The sequence below is a fragment of the Fringilla coelebs genome (assembly GCF_963513975.1).
Source record: "Fringilla coelebs genome assembly, chromosome: 17".
Taxonomy (NCBI): domain Eukaryota; kingdom Metazoa; phylum Chordata; class Aves; order Passeriformes; family Fringillidae; genus Fringilla; species Fringilla coelebs.
In genome coordinates, this window is record NC_140043.1 from 6,078,529 (window position 1) to 6,099,067 (window position 20,539).

Genomic DNA, 20,539 nt, shown 5'->3' on the forward strand with positions numbered 1-20,539 from the left:
TTCCTGTACTTTATTAACAGATCTGTCAGTTGAACAAAAATCCAAGCAAAACAACCTTAAAAATAATCCCACATCAGGCTCAGGAATGCCCTAGGATGGTGATAATCCTGCTCAGACCTCTCTTCATTATGGGCAAAAACATTCAAGTAAAGGCACAGACTGAACCCCAGTGTCTGGAAGACACTGGGGAAATACTGGAGATTTCAAATTATTATATATGTTATATTATACTATATTATATTATATTATATTATATTATATTAATTATATTATATTATTACATCGTATATTTTGAATATTATACTTATTAATCATTATTAAATTATATATTCTATTAAATATATTACCTATATTTTATTATTATGAAATAATAATAAAAAATATAGTAGCTGTATTATAGCACAGCTAAGAATGAGTTGACCCTTTTTGGTTCCTGACTTCCTTATGTTTTATTCCTTCTTTGAATACTCTTTACAGCTGAGCAACAAGTTGGGATGCTGGGGTGGCCAGCAGCAATACAGCAATATTTTATGCCAAAAACTAAGCATCTCTGATATTCCCAGAGGCAGATAATAATAGTAATCATCATCATCATCATCATCATCATCATCCAGGTGGGACACCTTGGCATTGTCTCCAGGGCAGCCAGGGGCTTTTCCCAGGTGTCCCCAGGAGAAGTTGGAGCCAGGATGTTCAAACCAGCCCTTCTGATGGACTGTGGAAGATATTGTACCTTTATTTCTTGCCTTTATTTGGCTCAGGAACACTTTTAAATCCACTTTTCTGTAGTTGAGTCCTTACAGGTGCAGGGCAAAATCTCCAAACCCCACAATCAGAACGAGACACTGAGTCTGAAGGATTTGTTTCAACCAAAAAAAGGAAGTAGGAGATATTGGAGCCCCTGGGTGTGATGAGTTCAAGTGAAACACATCCCTTTGAAATGACTTCAGGTTGGAAAATTTCCTTGGACATTTTGAAGGAGTAAAATCGAAATGTGAATGAAGTGTTGCCCCTCTTTGGGGGTGGGAATTTATTCAAACCACTCTCTGAATATTTGCTGCTCACTTCAACTTTGTCATTTTTATTACTCAAAAATAACACACCAAAGACATTGACTTTAACAGAAAAAAAAATTTTAAAAAGCAAACAAACAAATTAAAAAGTCCCCAAAACGAAATATTTTTTGGCCCATGATGAGCTCCCCCTCCCGAGTCATGGTTTCTCTGCCTCACTTTTTCTCTCCAGTAAAATGTCCAACTTTACAGTATGTTCTAAAATCAAATAAAAAATCAAAAACAGGGCAGTGGGGGAAAGACTCAGAATCCTTTGAGAACCTCATATATTCACTGGTGTCCAGGAGCTGGAAATTTTAAGAGAAAAAACGAAACCACACTTTTGCAAATCACATGAGACCCATCATAAAATTGTCAGAGTTGGCAGCACTGTAAAATCTATGATATTGTGGGCTGGATTTATGGACAAGAATCCTGAGGCTTTGGGATATTTTTTTCCCTCAGCCCTCGAGGCACAACAGCAATTTTTGGGAGGTTGGCTCTGCTGTGGGAGCAGCCTGAGGAGCAGAGGGGTGACTTTGTCCCTTCCAAGCATCCCTGCCCGGAGGAAAAGCTTCACCAGCGCAGGTTTGGGGGCTGCTGGTGGGGAAAAGTCATCTCAAAACCCACCCAGCACTGTGGCTGGTGAAACCTGAAATGTGGAGTGATGGATGGGGCAGACAAAGAGCTCTCTGTGCCTCTCAGGGCATCAAAATCCTCCCCAGGTACCCGGCAGGGAGTGTTTGAGCCCAGGGAGGCAGCTGGAAAAACAGCATTGTGACCACAGGCTGGAGTTGCTGCTCACTCTTTCAAAGGTGTTCTCAGCATGGGTTGGGTTTCATGCTCTGAGGAATTGCTCAGCCTGCCCTTGTTTATTCTGCTTCATCCCTGAAGGCCTGTTTGCCTTCTGCCTGCTGGTGTTCCACAGCTCCTCTCCTCACAGATTCCCTGCTCATGGGGAGGAGGGGTCTCCACTGCCTTCTCTCCCCCCCAGCAGCTCTCCTCCTCCTCTGGAGCTCCCTTTGGAGCCCAGGTCCCTCCTCACCCCGGGGTGTAGCTCTCCTGGTTCCATCATCCCTGTCCCCAGGCCTGGAGCAGGAGCAGCCCAGTTCCAGCCCACCCCCAACACCCGCAGTGGGGTTTATGGAAAACACCAGAGGATTGTTTGGGGATGGTCCCCCTCAAGTTTCAGGGCTTCTTATTAAAGAATCAGGGAATGGTTTGTGTTGGAAGGGACCTTAAAGCCCATCCAGTGCCATGGGCAAGGACACCTCCCACCATCCCTGGTGGCTCCAAGCCCTGTTTAACCTGGCCTTGGACACTGCCAGGGATGCAGGGGCTTCACTGGGCACCCTGTGCCAGGGCCTCACCACCCTCACACAGAAGCATTGCCAGTTTAGTTCTGAATAGGGTGAATTTTGCAAGCTCTTTTGTCCAATTCCTCCACTGACAAATGTAATTTTCCCCCTAATTTTGCTGTTTATTGTTATCGCCAGCGTTACAATTCTTGGCTAAGAAATAAATCCATAAGAAAAGAAATCAAAGAAATCAGAGAAATCACATCAGGCTCTTTGGAGCATAAAATCACAATCAGAGGGAGAGGACAACCTTCTTCTTGACAGCTCCTGGTGTTGTTTTGGACCACCTGGGGAAAAGTTGAAGCTCGAGGTAGAGCAGGCACATCCACTTCCAGGCTGGGATCACCTTTTCCCTTCACACCCTGACTGCTCCCAGTCCTACCCATGGAAATGGAATTGCCATATGGAAATGCCACGCTGACAAACTCCATCAAAAGAGGAGCAAAAGGCTGTACTGGTTCCTCCCACCACCTTTTCTTTGCCTTGATCCCATATGTTATTGCTGTGACTGTGATTTTTGAAGTTTTTCTAAGCCTTCTGATGTGGACATTCTTGTAAGGAACTTTCTCACACACTTTCTGTAAATAACTCATTGTTTCACATTCTTTTATGGAGGAGGAGAAATCTGATGGACTGTTGGCTTGTCCAGTGTCATTGGAGAGGTGGCACTGTCACCCTCCAACCCACTGTCACTTTTGGAAATCTATCAATGTTGGAGTCAGAAATTAAAAATTCTTTTTTTACCTTGTGAGGGCTGCGTGTCTTCATCGTGTTATTTCGTGTCCTATAAGTGACATGTGACAAGTGATGATTCTGCCACTGATGGCCTCCCTGCTCCTCATACCAGTGTGGCTCCACCAGGCTGGATCCTCAGGGGTCTGCCTGGTTTTCCAACCCCAAACCCCATCAAGAATCTCAGCCAAAAACCAAACCTGAGGCGCTCTGAGGAAATGAGTGGAGTGGGAAGCTTGAGGCTTTCCTCCCAGTGCTTAAGAAGTAATTTTCCATGGGAGTTTAGTTTTCCTTAATCCTCTTTGAGATGCCTGGCAGGCATTTCTGGGGAGACCTCTTTACTTACAGGGTAACCACTGCCCCTCTAATGACACAGGAATCACTTGGTGGGGATTAGATGATTACATGGTCAGCAGTGGGACAGCCAAGCTGGGAAAGGACAACATAGATGACAGCTAAATACAGTGTAATTGTTGTGTTCCTTAACTCAAAATGCAATTTACTCATCAATCTTGGAGCACTGCATGTTCTGTGTGATTTAATGCAACGTTTGGGGGATTCCCTGGGGGTGGCTCCATGCAGACAAAAAGCTTTGCAAGAATTGAGGTCCCAGCCCTGCCCCACATGTGGTGTCTGCATCTCCTTCTGCCCACAAATGTTGTTGATACCCAGAGCAAGCTCCAGCATCATATTTTGGCGGTGTCCGACCCAACAACCACAAAATGTTTTGCAAGCATTTAACAGTAAAAGCAGACATCCAAATAAAGAAAGTTTTATTGGAGGCAGAGCTGGGAGAGGCCCAGAAGACCCCATGTCCCACATCCCTGGGACAGCAAGGTGGGAATATCTCTGTGGAGTGGCCCTACTGATCCTGGGTGGGAAATGCACAGAGAGCCTCCAAGGCCTTGAGCACACAAGCTCAGAGACAGAGATGATGCAGTGTCTGACCTAAGCCCTTGGAGAAGGTTTAGAATAGACTAGTGAAACAGCCATGAAATAAGAATAGATTTATAGTTTAAGCAGAAATATGTTTTCAGCAAGTAGATCTAGGCCTCATATAAGTGAATAAATATGCTAAGCAAGATAGTAGAATACAATTAAAGTTTAGCAACAGGACTTGTTATAGAGTTGACAAAAAGTAGAGCATACAGCAATAAGTTTCTGTAGAGGTATATGATTGGACAGAAAAAGATGCACTGGGGTAAATCATATAAAACTTAGCAATTAGCAATTGGTAATGAAGATGTTAGCAAGCTTTATGGAAGGTGCTGATTGGATAAAAAAATTTAAACACATTGTAATTAGAATGATAACAGCGTCTGATGCAAGGACTCTAATGTATGGCTTCTAAAGTGATGGTTTTGGGTGTGACAACCTTGCAGTCTCACCCTTCCAGGAGACTGATTTTGCACTAAACCATCTTTTAAACACCTCTTCAGCCAACCCCAACACTCCTGCTGGGGACACATCCTCAGCTCCTTCCCAGCACCTGGCCATGCTCTTCCCGCAGTGATCCTGGCCAGGCTGGGGACACCTCCTGGGCTCCTTCCATGCTCTTCCTGAGGTGATCCTGGCTCAGAGCCAGCCTTTCTGTCGGGCTTCCCAGCTCCAATCTCTTCATTGCTCTGGAGCTGATTTTCCCACCTGGTTTCCAGATCCCAAAGCATCTCCCCTCCTTCACCGAGGTTGGGACACCACCCCACACCTCCCCTGGGCCAAACACCTCCCACCAGCCTGGGAACAGGGTGGAAGTTCCACCTCACTGGGGATTCCCAATGCCACCCCAGCACCCACCAAGGTCACTTTGAAATCTGCCTTGATGGGAAGGTGACCCCAGGAGAGCAGGGCCCAGGGGAACCCCTTGTCTGTGGAGCAGACAAGGCCACAGCCACAAACTCAGCTCAAGCTCAGCCCATCCCCACCTTCCCCCTGAGATGCTGCACCTCCTCTGCTACAGCAGAAATCAATTAAAATTCAATTATAGGCATCAAGTAGAAGCAAAAAACTCAGGTAAATCCACCCCAAACCCAAAAATACATTAAAAATAGGTGGGCACCCCCTTGCCATTGAGAGTGGGTGGTATTTATTAGCCATAAATTGGCACACAAAAATGGGAGAGCACAGCTGGGTTGGGATTATTTTTTTCTCCTTAGCTCCATGGCTTTGGGTACTTGTCTGTATTCCCTCCCAGATCAGAATTCCCAGCATTCCCACCCACATTCCCAGAGGCTCACACGCAGGTATACCTCTTTAGTTAATTAGAATTACTTTTAATTAAAAATATATGTAAATTATATAGAGTGTGCACAGCTTGGAGAGGAAAAAAAAAAAAGAAGAAAAGAAAGCAAACTTCCATTTCAATAAAAATTTGAACCTCTTGGAATCAGCTGCTTTTGTGACATCCTTGGAGTTATTGGAACTCCCACGTATAAATAAATAGGACCAGGAAATTTTACACCTGAAATATTCTGCAGTAGACATTTTTCCTTGCACAATTTTGCTTTTCCTTCTCTTTTTGCCTCCACCGCTCCCAGCCTCTCATCATCACTTTCTGCCCCTTTTAAACACATTTATATAATATCTCACTTCACACACCCAGACTGATATCCCTTTTTCTTTTTCTTTTTTTTTTTTTTTTTTTGAGAGGAAGCAAAGGAACACAGGAGAAAATGAAAGCCTGGGATTGCAAACAAGCGTCATCATCATTTTGGCGAGCAAACTTTTTCCTCTCAGTGTCTGAATCCTCTCCCCCCTCTCCCCCTGTGGCAGCTGGCTCAGAGCCTGGCTTTCCACATGGTGCTAAAAATCCAGCAGGACTCAAGCTGGGGATGTTTGCAAGCTTGGAAATAACCCCATACTTCTGTCAGAGATGGCTGAAGGACCAGGAAAGACCAGGAGATGGGAAGGGGAGTGAGAGAATTACAAGTGGGAAAGGAGATGAGGGGATGGTTCATGGAATGATTCCTGGAGACAGTTTTGGGGGATTTGTAAGGAAACTGCTCCCTGTGGGAGTAATTTCACTCTTGGTACAATGCCTGGGTGAGGTAGGTACTGGATTTATGGATTTATTTGGGGGTTCTCAGTACCGCTCTCTGTTGAAAAGTAAAGATAACACTAACTAAAAAAAAAAAAAAAAAAAAAAGAAACACCACTCCAAAATCCACCCTTGGTCAAAAGGGCCGGTGTCTTTTTTTCTGAGAAAATGGAAAGAAAAAAATATATATTATTATTTATTATATAACATTGTCAACATCAACACCACAAAAAAAAAAAAAGTAACATCCTAATTGTTCTCGTTCAAGCATTCTGACCGTGGTGAGAAAGGCAGCAGGAGTTTGGTGTCCCTTGGAGAACAAAAAGAGCGGGGGGGGGGACGAGGGTGGTGGCAGCAACACAAACTGGGTGGGACCGTGGAGGGACAGAAGTGTGCTGGGCTGCTGGCTTTTCTTTAGAAACCAAAGAAAACAAAGAGGGGGTCAGGGCAAGTCCCAGCGAGGCCGATGGCTTCCAGCCGTGGTTTCAGTCAGTGTCCGTCCCTCTCGAGTGCTAGCGGTGAACATTCACTTCAAGGAGTCTTGCAAAACGCTTTGTTATCAACAGGTGGATTCTTTTCCTTTTCCTTCTCCCGTTTGCTGGGATTTTCCCGTGGCTCTGGCGTTCCCTGCCCCCCTGGTTAGCTGTTCTCGCTCCACTCTGGCACCATCCCCACGCCGTGCACAGAGTGGTACTGGTGGGGCGACAGGGTTCGAGGCACGCCGTGGGAATACAGGAATTCCGCCGGCTGGAGGCTGCTGGGAGGGGACTGGATGCCCGTTTGAGGTCCACACTGCCTCACGATGGGCTGGTGAGAGCTTTGGTGCTGGAACATGCTGTGGGTGTCTGCGATTTGGGGCGACGTGTGGTTGGCCACGCTGCCCAGGCGGGGCATGAGCGGCCCCGAGGTGAAGTGGGCAGAGAAATGCTGGTAGGGTAACCTGTCCATGGGCTGCATGGCAGACACTGTGCAACTGCTGTACGAGGGCACGCTGGGCCACGTGTTACAGCTGATGTCCTCCAGGCTGGGCACGGGCTCCGTGGGCGGCGCCGAGCTGGCGTACATGCAGGCCTGGCGCTGCGCCGACTCAGTCCTGTACGACGTGTTCAGTCCCTGCTGCTGAGGGTAACTGGACCTGTAGAAAGGGTCCTCGTCTGCTGGAGAGGTTTCCATGTAGGGCTTCTTGTAGGGATGCTCGGTGGTGGAACATTCCTCATCTGTTGGGAGAGAAAAGTCCTGGTAGCCACTAATGATAATGTGCCCGAGGCTGAACCTCCCTCTCTGCAGTCCTGCTCTTACTGAGGACATTCCCTCGGTGTAAATCCCCATCATTTCCCTGGAACTGATCTCATCTATCCTGTGGAAACCAAGCCTTGCGCTTGGCCTTCTCTGCTAGAGTGGGGAAGGGATTAGCCAGGAGCTCTGGGAGGAAAATCAAGATGCTGGAGGGATCCTGAGGTTTATCTTGCTTGGTGATCGCCTCACATGCTCCCCATCTCCTTCCTGCTGCCACTTTTACCTGAGGAATAACATCTGCCTGTGACCTCTGCACCTACCAGGATCCCCACTCTCCCCCAGGAGGCTCAGAGCTGATGCTGTCAACTCAAATCCCTTACAACAAATATTTCCATGAAAAAATATAAATGATAAAAAGAGACAAAAAAGGAGATCGCAATAATATCCTCCCAAGAGAGCACCAGTGATGGCATGGTTGGGACAATCAGATTTGGAGTTTGACAGCCCCAGCCTTCAGCTGTGCCAAGGCAGCTGGGCACATAAATCCACACAGGGCTGTGGGCACATAAATCCACACGGGGCCGTGTGCTGGAGCCAAGGGGAACAAAGGAGAAAAGTAAATTTCACAGCTAGAAACAACAAGGCACATCTTGCAGAGCCCTTTGTTTCCTGCAGCATCCCAGGCCAGCAGAGGGAAGGAGATAAACAATTTAGGTGAAATCTCCAGGGTGAGGCCAAATGAATAAATGAATGTGCACTTATTTATTCATTCACAGGGTCATCAAATCAAATCCAGCTCTGCTGGAATGGATGGCAAAATTCCCAGGGATGAGCACTTCACCAAGAGATTTTAAGGACAGTGTGGCAAGGGAAGGGGAGCTGTTCTGACATGGATTAACTTTGCTGCTGCTGCTTCAAAAACAAGATTTCTGGTGCAGGCAGAAAAACATCCCACTTGATTAGAGCTGTCCTGGCTGCACCCTTTGAACAGGGGTCAGATTTGAAAGAAATTTGGAGCAAGTTACCCTTTACAATTTTTCCACACCAATGTGTTTTGAGCTGTAATTTTTTCCACCCCCAAAATACAGTGGGGAAACAAACCCCGAACAGTTGCCCAGAAAGGAGGACTGAGAACATCTGCCCCACAAGAGGCACAGAAGTGTTCCTGCCAGGCTGCTCTGAGGGGAATGCTCATGTCACACCCTCAGGAGGGGCAGGTGGGCAGTGCAGGCATCTTTTGTTTCTTCTAAACACACACATGCACATAACCCTTATTGCCCTGAACAGCCACGAGGGCTCTCCTGGAAGCTGCATGCAAAGTGACCCCTTGTTCCCACCCAGGGGTCTTCCAAGTCCAGATGGAACAACTGCTGCTGGTTCAACAATCCCACAAAGAGCAGGTCCCATAAATTCAGCTGGAAAGCCACAGTCCCATTTCGTTCTTCCTGACAACATCAAAGCCTGCCTCCTTCACCTCAGCAATGCAGAGCTCTGATAATCAAGTTTCTCCTCTGCCTTCCCTGTACATTGGGGTGGGAAGCAGGATGAGATAAAAGAGCAATTCCATCCCATTTTTGAAACAATGAGCAGGGAGATGCAGGAATGTGCCATCCTCCTCAATCCAGCTCAGCTTTTGTAGGAGCAGGGGAAAGGATGGGGTCCCCTGAAAGCCAAAAGCTGGAGGCACAGGTCTAACCTCTCTCCTGATCTCAGCTCCATGACAGGAGATACATCTGGAAGAACAGCCTGAGCTGGAGCTTTTATGGACAGTGTAAAAAGTTTGGATTCCTGACCCACCGCTGAGTAATAAGAACACTGGGGTGGAAAAACAATGTCTTGTAAAATGCAGCATTGTTCTGCTAATAAAGTTTTCAGCATTAAACCGCATCACTCTGCTGGCACCAGAAATCATTGGCTTGGGGTTTGACTGTTTATTTTATTTTGATTTTTTTAAATATACAACACAAACCAGTCAAACTCTGTTTTTCCATGGTGTAAAACAGCCTGACTTACAACCTGAGCTTGCTGATTTTTCCATTTAGCCCAGACATTTCACTGCCTGCCACAGCCCAGCTGGGCAGAGTCACAGTGTCATGGAGCCACTTCCAGAATCCATCACAGGTGAAGAGAAAAAACAAAGCCAACTAGGATTTCAGTGGAAACCCCATAAGTGCCCTCTGTCCTTCTGTAAGCTCTCAGGATCACTCTGCTGGTCCGTCTAGAGCAGGTTCCCTGAAGTTTTATGTGGAAGGGGATTTTAAGGTGTGTAAGCACCTTGTTCCCATCTCCAGACAGGACCTAGGCACTACCAAAGGATTCCAGCCTGCCCTAACAGCTTCTGCCTGTCCTCCTGCCCCTCTTCCCAGTGATCTTCCTATTTATGGAGCCTCAAAATGCTAGAGAGGGAAGAGAATGGTTCATGTGCATCCTGAGGTGGGATGGGGCAGAGCAGAGAGCCTCAGCTGGTGCTGCCTGAGGGATTTACAGCAGTCCAGGCTCTCTGGTCTTGTCCCACCCCTCCTCACAGAGGAGATCAGAGCCGGCACAGAGCAGCTGGAGGGCATCCCCCGGTGTGTGGAGCAGCTTTAGGGTGGAAAGGGGACATCTTCAATGACAAAAGGAGCACAAGACCAACAGCTCTCTCATGCAACGCCAAAGGCTGCAGCTTCAATTCATCCTCACAGGCTCTGGAACCTGGACAGTGCAGCTCAAGGGACAATCCTGTCCCTGAAGGTCCTCTTACCTCCTCTTATCAATGTAAGCAGGACACAGGGGATGTGTAACAGCCTGCTCAGGGTTTCATTCCTGGTGTTGGTTCCCTGACAGCAGCTCCTTGTCCTTTTCCAGGTGCCACTGAGCCCTCAGAGGAGTTGTTGGCCATCCTGAGAGATATCCTGACCATCTCCCCCTATTGCTGCTATTCTTGGAAGCCAAGGGTGGTGATCAGCTCTAGGGAGCAGCCCCTCGATGCTGCACAAACCTCAAAAAGCAGGAGGTGCTGCCAAGCAGGGGGAGCTGCCAGCGCCAGGGAGAAGCTGCTCTGAAGTGAATCCAAGGAAAACGGAGCCTGAAGAATGGGCTGGAAACTGGCTCCCTCACAAGGAATTTGATGATCTATCTAATGAAGGAGCTTGAGCGAGAGCATGAGCGCTTCCAAGATTTCCGGTATTTACTACTTCCAGCTGGGCTGTAAATACCACGCAAATGGCTTTTTAAATGGAATTTGCCCAATTCCAAGATTCGGGCCACGTAGAATGAAATGCAAACATGGAAACCCTCAGGACTTCAGGGTGTGCTGGGCCTCCCTCTCTCCCCCTGGTGTAAATCAGGAGAGCTCCTTCCCCACAGATGACACTCATCTCCCTAGGGTGGAAGACAATGGAGAATGGGACACGACTCGTTTGGTTTTCAGAGCTCACCCACACTTCCAGGGCGTTACAGGAGGTTCATCCTGACTTTGTGAGGGACACACAATGGGTGATTATCACTAACTCTGTTGTTTTATCCAGTCTGGATTCCAGCATGGATCTGGCACAAGCCTGAAGAACCAATACCAGGGTGCAAGAGTGACAAAGGTTGTCCAAGAAGAAAAGGGCAAGGCAGATTCAATCAAAGTGAACATCTCTAGAGGGAAAATAAGCCCTAAATCCTGGGCCATGGAACCTAAGACACGCCAGCCATTCCAGCTATATCTCACTGCTTGTGATATGGCTGTGTTGTATTGAACACCACAGGGCTGTGGGACAGGGACTATCCAACCCCCAGAAGCTGGAATCTGTTCCACAGGCAGCAAGCTGCCAGCACTCCCCTGCAGAGGCACGGCAGGCACCTCTGACAGGAGAGGGGGGTCAGAGAATGGGTCAGGCTGGAAGTGGCTTATCTGGTCCAACCTCCCTGCTCCAGCAGGGTCATCCCAGAGCACATGGCACAGGATTGTGTCCAGAAAATTCTGGAATATCTCCAGAGAGGAGACTCCACATCTTCCTGAGCAGCCTGACTGGAAAGATGTCCTTCCCTATGTTCAGGTGGAACCTCCCAAGCATCAGTTCCTACCTGTTGTCCTGCTGCTGGACACCATGGAGCAGAGCCTGGTCCATCTCCTGGCACCTCCCTGCAGACACTGATGGGGTCCCCTCTTAGCCAAGACTGGCCCAGCTCCCTCAGCCTTTCCTCATTAGGGATATCAAACTACAGTGCCACAAGAATGTGGCTGCTCAGCAAGAGCTGGGTGCACCCCAGCTCCCTGAACATCTCCTCCCCATGCAGGGAGTCCCTTCCTCACCCTCAGCATCCCACAGCCACCCTGCCCTGGGCTCCACTGCATCTCTCCAGCTGCAGCACAGCCCGAGCCTTGGCCAGCTCATCACATCTCCAAACATCAGCAGGGTGAGCAGTGTGTCCTCCAAGGAGATATCCCATGCCTGAATTTTGTCCTACAGATTCTTTGAGGGAAAAAACAGAGCTGGGTGGGATGTGGGAGAAGTTGGTTCAGTCAACAAAGAGGTCTGTGCACCCTGACAGTGCCTGTTCTTGAGGAGAAGGTGGAAAGGCATTGCTGTACCAGCACTGACCTCATCAGAGCAGGAAGGAGATGAAACATAAATCCTTCCCCAGGGTGATGTCCAAGTTAGGGGGCTGAAGGACACGGTCCCCACCGGTTGGAGCCAGTGCATTCTGCCACGTCCCTCTTCTCCCTCACAGTGCCAACTTGACAACTTTTATAACCTCCCCAGAGAGAGGCTGTTCCAGTTGCCTCCTGTTCAGCATCACAAGCATCCCAGAAATCTGCCAAGTGGTTGGGATTGTGTAAGGCTGGGAGGGAGCAGAGGTTTAGAGGGATGACTCTTTAGTCCACAGGATATCTGAGAGAGAGGATAATACAAGGGAAAACAAGGCCCAGTATCCTAACTGGGATGTGGGGCTAAATGAAAGACACAAGGCAAGCTGCCTGCTGGTGAGGCCTTTTGGGCTTCTCCAAGCACAACAATGGGAGAGGGAGAGGTGGAAAGAAGAGAGAAAAGACAAAGCTCCAACTGCTCCTTGTGTCAGCCTAAAAATCCACATCAAGAGCTGAGGCCACTCCTTGATGAGATGCAGGGTTGGAGGTAGTCCATCCTCTCAAGACCAGTGACTTTGTCACGTGCCATCAGCAATCCCAGTGTGGGGCTGGGACACAAGGCAGGATGATCCTTGCCATTCCCCATTCCTGGCAGAGCAACCCCACTGCAGTGCACCGGGGTCATTCCCAATGCTGTGACCCTGCCCTCCCACCTGCACACCAGGAATCACCAGATTAGGAGCTCTGGGATGTGTCCTTCCTTCCTTCCTCAGCCAGGAGAGCATCACCTCCCTGAAGCAGGGGAGCCTTCAGAGATAACATCCCTGGCAGCCCTGCTGCTCTCCCCTAATGTAATTCCATATCAGATCTCCACAGTGAATCCATCTTGCCTTGACAGCTAAGAACAACACTGCCAGAGACTTATCCTTGTCTTAGGTCACCAGGAAAGCAGAAGTTGAACAAGGTTCCTTTGAGTTGGGTGAGCACAGACCTGTCCCTAACTGAGCCTGACCCAAGGCTTGCCTCTGATTGAAGAGGAGGCAGAGAAAGTTCAGGAGATGTCAAAGCTGGAAGGAGACTGGCTTGGAATTCACCCCAGAAGATGCAGACAGCAGCTGGTCCCAAAGCCAGCTGAACTGCCCTCTGCCCCCAAGAGCACTTATCCGTAACCACAGCCTTGGGAAAGGAAATAATCCTCTCGAGATAAATCCTAAACTGCCTGAGGAGGAGTCAGTGCTTGGGGAGTGGAGAGTCCAACACAATCAATGAGATTTCCAGTCCAGAAAATGGACAGAGGGACAGTAGGAGCAGACAAACTCTTGCTTTTGAGTTTTCTGAGGTGGTGAGCCTTGATATCTGTTAAGCACAATGTAGGAAAGCAGGAGAACTATGAGGGAAAACTCAGAAATGAGAGGCTGGAACAGCAAAACCAAAAGAGGATTATCATCCATAGGATTATTTTCTCATGTCCAACACAGATCCTTGCTGGTGCTGGAAGGGAGTTCCACGCTCAGTGACATGAAACCTTGGATCACGCTCTGATTTATCCAACCCAAATCGCTCATCTCTAGCGAATTTTTTTTTTCCCTTTTAATTAATTTCACTTCGCAAAGAGCTGCTTGGCAGCTCAGGCTGGCTCTCTGGTTCCCATTAACTTTGTGTTTCTTTCCTCTAAGCCCTGGTGGCTGTTTTCCATTTACCAAAGGCACGGGGAGGGGAGAGAAGGCGGCTCAGGGAGAGGAGCGGAGGCTCAGGCTGCCGGGACACCCAGCCTGGAGGAAGAAGCCGCCGGTGTCGGTGTCGGGCAGGACGCTGCTCCTCTCTGATGAAAGCTTTGGCGGCTCTGATAAAAGGCCCTTAACTGCTTGTGCCGCTCGGGCACGGCAGAGATAAGGAGGGGCCGCGGGGCCTGCGGGCTCGGCCTGCCCGGGCCTGCCCCGCGCCGGGCCCGCAGGCCCTGAGGGCCGGGGAGCTTCACCGCGGGGCAGATAGCCGTGCCTTTTGTGACAATAAGAGGAAGTGAGATAATTGGGGGATTGAGGGAAACCACCCATGGAGACAGCACTTAGCGGGAATCCCAAAACTGGAAGGAAACCTCTGTTGGTTCCTTATCACGTTCCAGCGCGGAGGCGAATGATGAATTGCCCCGCGGGGCAGGGACGCGCAGCAGTCAGGGACTGTCCCGGGGGCTGGCTGTCATTTGGGCCAGCTTGTTTTGGTTAGCTTTGGAAAAGCGGGAAGAGCAGAGGTGAGAGCTCAGCTCCCAGGACGGAGGAGCTGAGAAAGGGCTCCCAGTGCTGAGGAGGGATCGCAGGGATCACCTTGCAGCAGCCCAGCGCCTCACCCCGCAGCAGTGCAGGGGTTAAACAGGTCACACACCCCTCCTCTGACCTGGGGGACGCTTTGGGCATCTCCCCATTCCCTGCCTTACAGCGTGCCCATCTCCAATCCCCGCTCTGGCACATTCTATGTGAGCACAGTCACCTGGAGGGGACAGAAAATGCCACCTGTTTTCCACTGTTTACCTCAGGAAAATATTAGGATTTCTCAGGGATTTTTTTTTTTTACTTTGCATACCTGTACACAACCCACGTGCTCCTACAATATCTGGGGGATTCACCAAGGATGTGGGAGAGATTTCCACGGCCCTCTTGCCTCCTCTGCCAGCACTCCCTACCTTAGACTGTGTGTCTGCACATCCCAGTGCTCCAGGGGTTATGTTGCTAAAAATAATGACATGTGTCTGACTGATAGGGTGGTGCAGGGAAGTGGGAAGGGCTCTGCTGTGGGGAGAAATTCCTGCTGCCTTGGTGCTTGCTGCCTTCTGGTAGCTTCTCCATAGAGGAAATCCCAAGAAGGGCAACAGGGTTGGCAGAAACCAGCCCCCAGCCACCCCTTCTTGCATCCAGCCCTGGAAATCCCCTATTTGTTTCCAAGTAAAACTGGTCTAAGGCTTTTGCTATCTCAGTCCTACAAGTGGTGCTGCGTTGAAGCATTCCCACTGCTTTGGGAGAGGAGGGCAGACACCACAGACCCCTGATGCCTGCCCAGAACAATTATCCCAGCACTATCAGGGGGCTCTTCACGCCAGGACGAGCTGAGCAGTCACTGGAAAGCCCTCACAGTTTGATCCCTGAAGCTCTGTCAAAGCAGCTCAGTGGCAGCAGAAGGGAAGGACCATGGATATCATGGGTTTCAATCCCAGGCACCCTTCATTAGCCTGAGCATTTCTGCAGACAGAAAGCTGTCTCCCAACTGTGAGACAGCCCCGAGTTGAAAACTGGGCAAAATACAAACTGTCAAGGTATCTCCACTTGGAGATTAACCCTGTCTGAGGGGCTGAAGATAAGTCATCTTTATCTCCAGCACCCGCTATCTTTCCAAATGTGGATTCATGGTGGGTGAAAGGCGCTGCCAGCCCTCCAAACAGCTCATTCCCAACAGAAATGGGATTTTAGAGTTTCCCAGCCCAGCCTGGGGGAGCTGCCCACAACCCTCATGCCTTGCTCATCCTCCCGCATCATTTGTTGCGTGCTATTTTTGCCAAAAATCAACTATTGGAGGAGGGAGACAAAGGAAAGTATTTTCTCACTGAATATCTAAAATACTCTCTTTCTTTCACTTTGATGCTTTTCTACCCACAAAGGCAGTTATCCTTGGAGCTGTCCAAGGGGAACCATCAGGAAACAATGCTGACAGTCATGTTGGGAGGGGGAAAACACGAAGCAGGGAGCAGGCAAGCTCTGACCTTTTCTCTTGGTGCAGTGGTAGATCTGGCCGTGCTCCTGGGAGATGGGGTAGGGGTTGGCAGGAGGCAGCAGGTCCTGGGAGGTGCTGGACACCCCGTTCTCACACTGGTACTGGGAGCCCAGGTTGGAGGAGGCAGAAAGGACCCTGGTCTCACCACTGAAGGGGCTGTGATTCGAGGACACTTTTTGTCTCACTGTGCTCCTGGGAACAACCGGGTACTCTTTACTACAAGCAAAGAAACAGAAGAGAAACAAGTCAGCAAAGCAATCAATTAATAAATAGATCAGAGGATTCATAAATGAAGGCAGCACATTAGTGTCATGGAGTTTGTTTTGGCTTTCAGGGAAATGCAGATATTCCTCCCTGGAGGCTTCAGTCCCGTCACACTTTATCCATGCAGAACTTGTTATTCCCTTTCCTTTTAGTCCCCTTAAATTCATGCCTTTTCAACCACCACTATTTTATACACACATATAAAATATATAAATGCAGTTTCAGCAAAATAAACAAGATTTCTATTTACATATTGTAGCATTTATGGGCAGTATGCTGTTTGTAATGCATTTTCAATATGCACATGCATGTAAATAAAACCAGCATTTCTGCCAAGCTGAATTAGAAATTAATTAAATATTTAGGTCTACTTTTTTCCCCTTATAGTAGTTGTCCCCATTCTTTTTGCCTGGAGTCTGTCAGCTTGCTTGTCCTGGATGGGGGATCCCTGCAACACGGACCAAGCTCAGAAAAGAGAAATAAATAAATCACTGGGATTTGATGCACACCAGAGCCTCAGCAGAGCCAGGATGGGAGGGAAATCTGGATTGTTCTCTTGCCCCCAGATCTGGTTTGAAGTCAGGATGCTTTGCCAACACAGGCTGGAAATCCCCTTTCCTCAAAGACCCTCTGGTGCTTTTTGGAGATGTTTCTCCAAACACATTGGCAATGTGACAACCCCAAAGAGAATTCCTTCTCTGCAAGGAGAGCTGAAGCTGAATAGGGGGTGTCAGACACTTCAGGTGAGGTAAAAGTCTCCTCCTGAACCCAAGACTTAATAAAATGCATAAAGATCAGGTAGTACAGCACCCCAAAGTGTCACCAGGCTCAGAGCAGCCACAAAGTGCTGATTCCAACACAAGTTTTCTCCTCTGAGTCTGTAACCATTGGACCAAGCTGGCTTTGAGGTACCCTCTTCACCTATCGAAAATCATTGCTGTGGAGCAAGGACAGCTCCTTCAATGCCATCCACAGGCTCACCTGGCCACTTCCATGCAGAGGAAGAACCCTGAACTTGCAGAGACTGCCCTCAGGGAGGATCTATCACTGTAGAACTCAGAACTTATTTACCAAATTTAACAATAGCAATCATATAAACCTAGGCCAGCAGGGAGCTTTCATCCAAACCACTGCTGTGCTGGCTGCCAGAAACATCATCAACCGAGCTGGAATGGAAGGGAAATTCACCCAGGAGCTCAACCCCAAAGAAATGTGGCTCTGGTTGGGCCATGAAAGCTTTCCCAAGCCCAGGAACTGGGGGCATGCCAAGGACAGCCTGCTCCAAAGGTGGGGTTTCATCCTCTGGAAGCAGCATTTGCTCAGGACTAAAATCCAGGCTGTGCACGAGGAACAAAAGAGAGATGGACTGGGAGGAGGCAGAGATTTGTCCCTTGGATATTCAGGGCAGCAGTGGATGCCAGGATTTGTGGTGGGATTCAGAGGACTTGCCTGTGGACACCCAGCATTTAATTCCACCAGGAGATTTAGCTGGAGCACAGCTTTGGTGGCTTCTGGTGAAGGTCAAGACCTGTGGCCATCAAACCTCAGGGATGACCCTCAGATCTTCTGGATTCTAAGGGATCTCCCAGCCCTCCCAGGTGATAGTTTTGAGCTGGCTGTTCCACCTTCACACTGTGATCCTCCATGAAAACTGAACCAACACGACACCCCTAAGCTGCATCCTCACCTTGTTTCCCTTCCAAGGACATCACTTGCAAGGAGGTGACTCCTGGATGTGCCCTTAGCTCTCCTTCCTGAGGAGAGGCTGCATGGAGTGACTGGGTTCATCTCTCAGCCCCACACAGCCAACATCCAATTCCCAAACAATGACAGAGCCTGATGTTGTTTCCCAGTGGGAACCTGAGAGCTCCAGTGGAGGAGAGAGAGGGGCATCTCATGGCATGATGCCAGGCCATGTGACACTTAGGAACATCTTGCACTGGTAGGTTTGGCCACAGTGGGTAAATCTGGATGAAATCCTAGAGGTGTCTTCCAGCCTCAGTGATTCTATGACCTTTTTCAAAGGCCATCTCTTTGGAACGTGATCTCCGTGGGGGTTTCTGGCAATAAATTCTCAGTGGGACCCCATAAAGGTCAGGCCCTTGTTGTGCCAAGCCCCACACAAACACTGGGGAGCCATCCCCACCCCAGATACTTCTCACCCAAACCATCACTTCTCTCTCTTTCAATGGAGAGCTGAGAGCAGGAGAAGTGAACAACCTGATTAGGGCTTTTATTTCTTGATGAAAAACTATTTTCCTAGAATCATGAAAGTCAGAAGAGACCTCCAAGGTCGAGTCCAACCTCTGATCAACGCATTGTAAACTGCACCAGAGCACTGGATGCCACATCCAGTCATTCCTCGGGCACCTCCAGGGATGGAAACTCCACCACCTCCATGGGCAGCCCATCCCAAGGCCTGAGCACCCTTCCAGTGAAGGAATTCCTCCTTTGGTGGCCAAAGGGAAGCTCAGCTCCTTTCAGGCCAAGCAACAGCAATACTTGAACCCCAAGTGCCAGAGCACAGGGGTGTTGGGTTCCAGATTCCTTCCAGCCTGCATTTCCCAGGGAACAGGAGAATCTCCATGGCCAGAAGAGAGGACTGTGATGCTCTGGGGGATACAGCAGGAGCTGGGAGTCACTCAGGAGGGAGCAGGTTGGAGTCACCAAGTTTCCAAACAGCAATTCCCAGGAGGTATCGCAATAACTTCTCTCCAGACTGAAACATTTCCATTTCAGTCAAAACATGTTGGGTGCTATTTTTGCCAAAAAATCAGCTGCTGGAGGAGGGAGATGAAGGAAAGTGTTTTCTTTCACTTTCACGTTTTTCAATGCACAAAGGCCGTTATCTCTGTAATTCTGCATATTCCTCCTTATAGGAGCTGAGCTGGAATAAATCTTTAGTATCTTCTAAAGCAGCAATCATCTCAAAATATTTCTATTTTTTCCTGAACCCACTCAGCATGTAAAGTGCACACCTATTTTTAAAGACTGAAGGACAAACTTAAATGGATCAAAAATTTTTTTTTTTTAAGTCACTATTCCCAAAGTAGTGGTTGTCATCCTGAGCTATAGTTTAATAGAATGAAAGATTTCTGTCATATCCAAAAATGTTGCTGTCCAAAAAAAAACCCTGTAGCGAAGTAAGAAGGGGGGGAAAAACATTAAACCTTGACTTAAGCAATGTAGGAAATTGTCCACATAGCAAGGATGAGGTTGTTGATGCTTCTGGGTAAATATGTTAGTCTTACATGGGTTGTTAATATACTACTTTCATTTTTGCATTAAAAATTGCAAAACTAAAGGAATTTTTTAAAAAAATTGATTGGGAAAAGAATTTACAAGGAAAAAACCTGTCCCTGGTCTATTTAAAGTCTATTGGATGCTAATAATGAATATTTAGCTTCTATATTAAAATAGCAGAAGGGAACAGGGAGGAGCAGCACAAGGCGCTGTGTAGTATTTTGATTTTTGTTAAAACTTGGGAAAAGAAATAATGGATGAGGTCCAAGGCTATCAGTGCTGAAGTCTGGACTTTGTTCTTGCCTCCCACCTGGCCAGAGGTTCCCCAAATCCACAGGGCTGGACAGCTGCTCTGCAGAACTTCCCAGCAGCACCCACACTACACTTCAAATTCCTCAGAGAGCTCCCACCCTGCAGATCAGGCCTGGCAAGCGAATCCCTCCTGCAATCCCAAATCCCACCTCTGCCAGGCGGAATTAGAAACTCACTCTCATTTTCTCTCATGACAACTTCCCCTTTCCCTGGCCAAACGATGCTCTCACCACGACAGACTCAAGAGTTTTGTAAGATCACTTCTGCCACAAACTCACAGTCAGCAAAGAATGCAAAATCATCTTGAATTTGCTCCTTTGAAATCTCAGAAGCAGAAGCCTTATTGGCCACTGCAAATTACTAAGAACTGGAAAAATTATAAATACAGACCTGCACAGAGCAACATCCAGTTCACTTTCTTGCTTATTACTACACTCTAAGAGAATGAAAGTTTTCCATATATTTTCATGTGCAGATGTGAAGTTTCCTGATGTACCAGCCAAGGCATAGTAAATGAAGCTGCCAGATAAAAACCTGGTAAAAAACCTCTTCAAAAATCCACAATTTAGAATCAGGAAGCTCCTGCATTGAAGCATACAACCCCTACTGGCTAAACAAGTTATTTTAGAAGACAGTCCTCATATTTCTGCAACAAAACATTGGATACCTCAAGGTTTTCCAGAGCTGCTGTAGCTCATGGCACCAAAGCTTCAAAAGATTTATTAAATATCAGATCCCAAGGATCTGTTGGAGATCAAAGTGAAGCATGACATGGGAAAGGATTTCCTTTCCATGTTTTTACAGCAGCCTTGGAAATCTTTGAACTGTCTAAAGCTTGTTCATAATATCAAATCTAAGTCTAAAACCTGACCCAAGGTTGAACACAGGGATTCCTCTCCACTCTTTCCAAATTTCCAGGAGATTTTAACTCCTCCTTGGGCAGTCCCAACAAAAGGACAATTATTTGTCACCCCATCAGTGCTGTCCCCTC

The 20,539-nt window shown here is 48.1% G+C and overlaps 1 protein-coding gene across 3 annotated transcripts in view; it reads right to left on the reverse strand.

The window, feature by feature from the left end:
* Nucleotides 1-6,301: 6,301 nt before the first annotated feature.
* Nucleotides 6,302-20,539, reverse strand: part of TBX5 (T-box transcription factor 5) — a 79,537-nt gene continuing 65,299 nt past the window's right edge. For all 3 annotated transcript variants that reach the window (XM_084216921.1, XM_084216919.1, XM_084216920.1), the window contains exons 8-9: nt 15,719-15,945; nt 6,302-7,393 (exon numbers count right to left, since the gene is read on the reverse strand). In XM_084216921.1, coding sequence (XP_084073047.1) covers nt 6,816-7,393; nt 15,719-15,945 — 805 coding nt within the window. In that variant the 3' untranslated portion in view covers nt 6,302-6,815. The remainder of the gene's footprint in view (nt 7,394-15,718; nt 15,946-20,539) is intronic.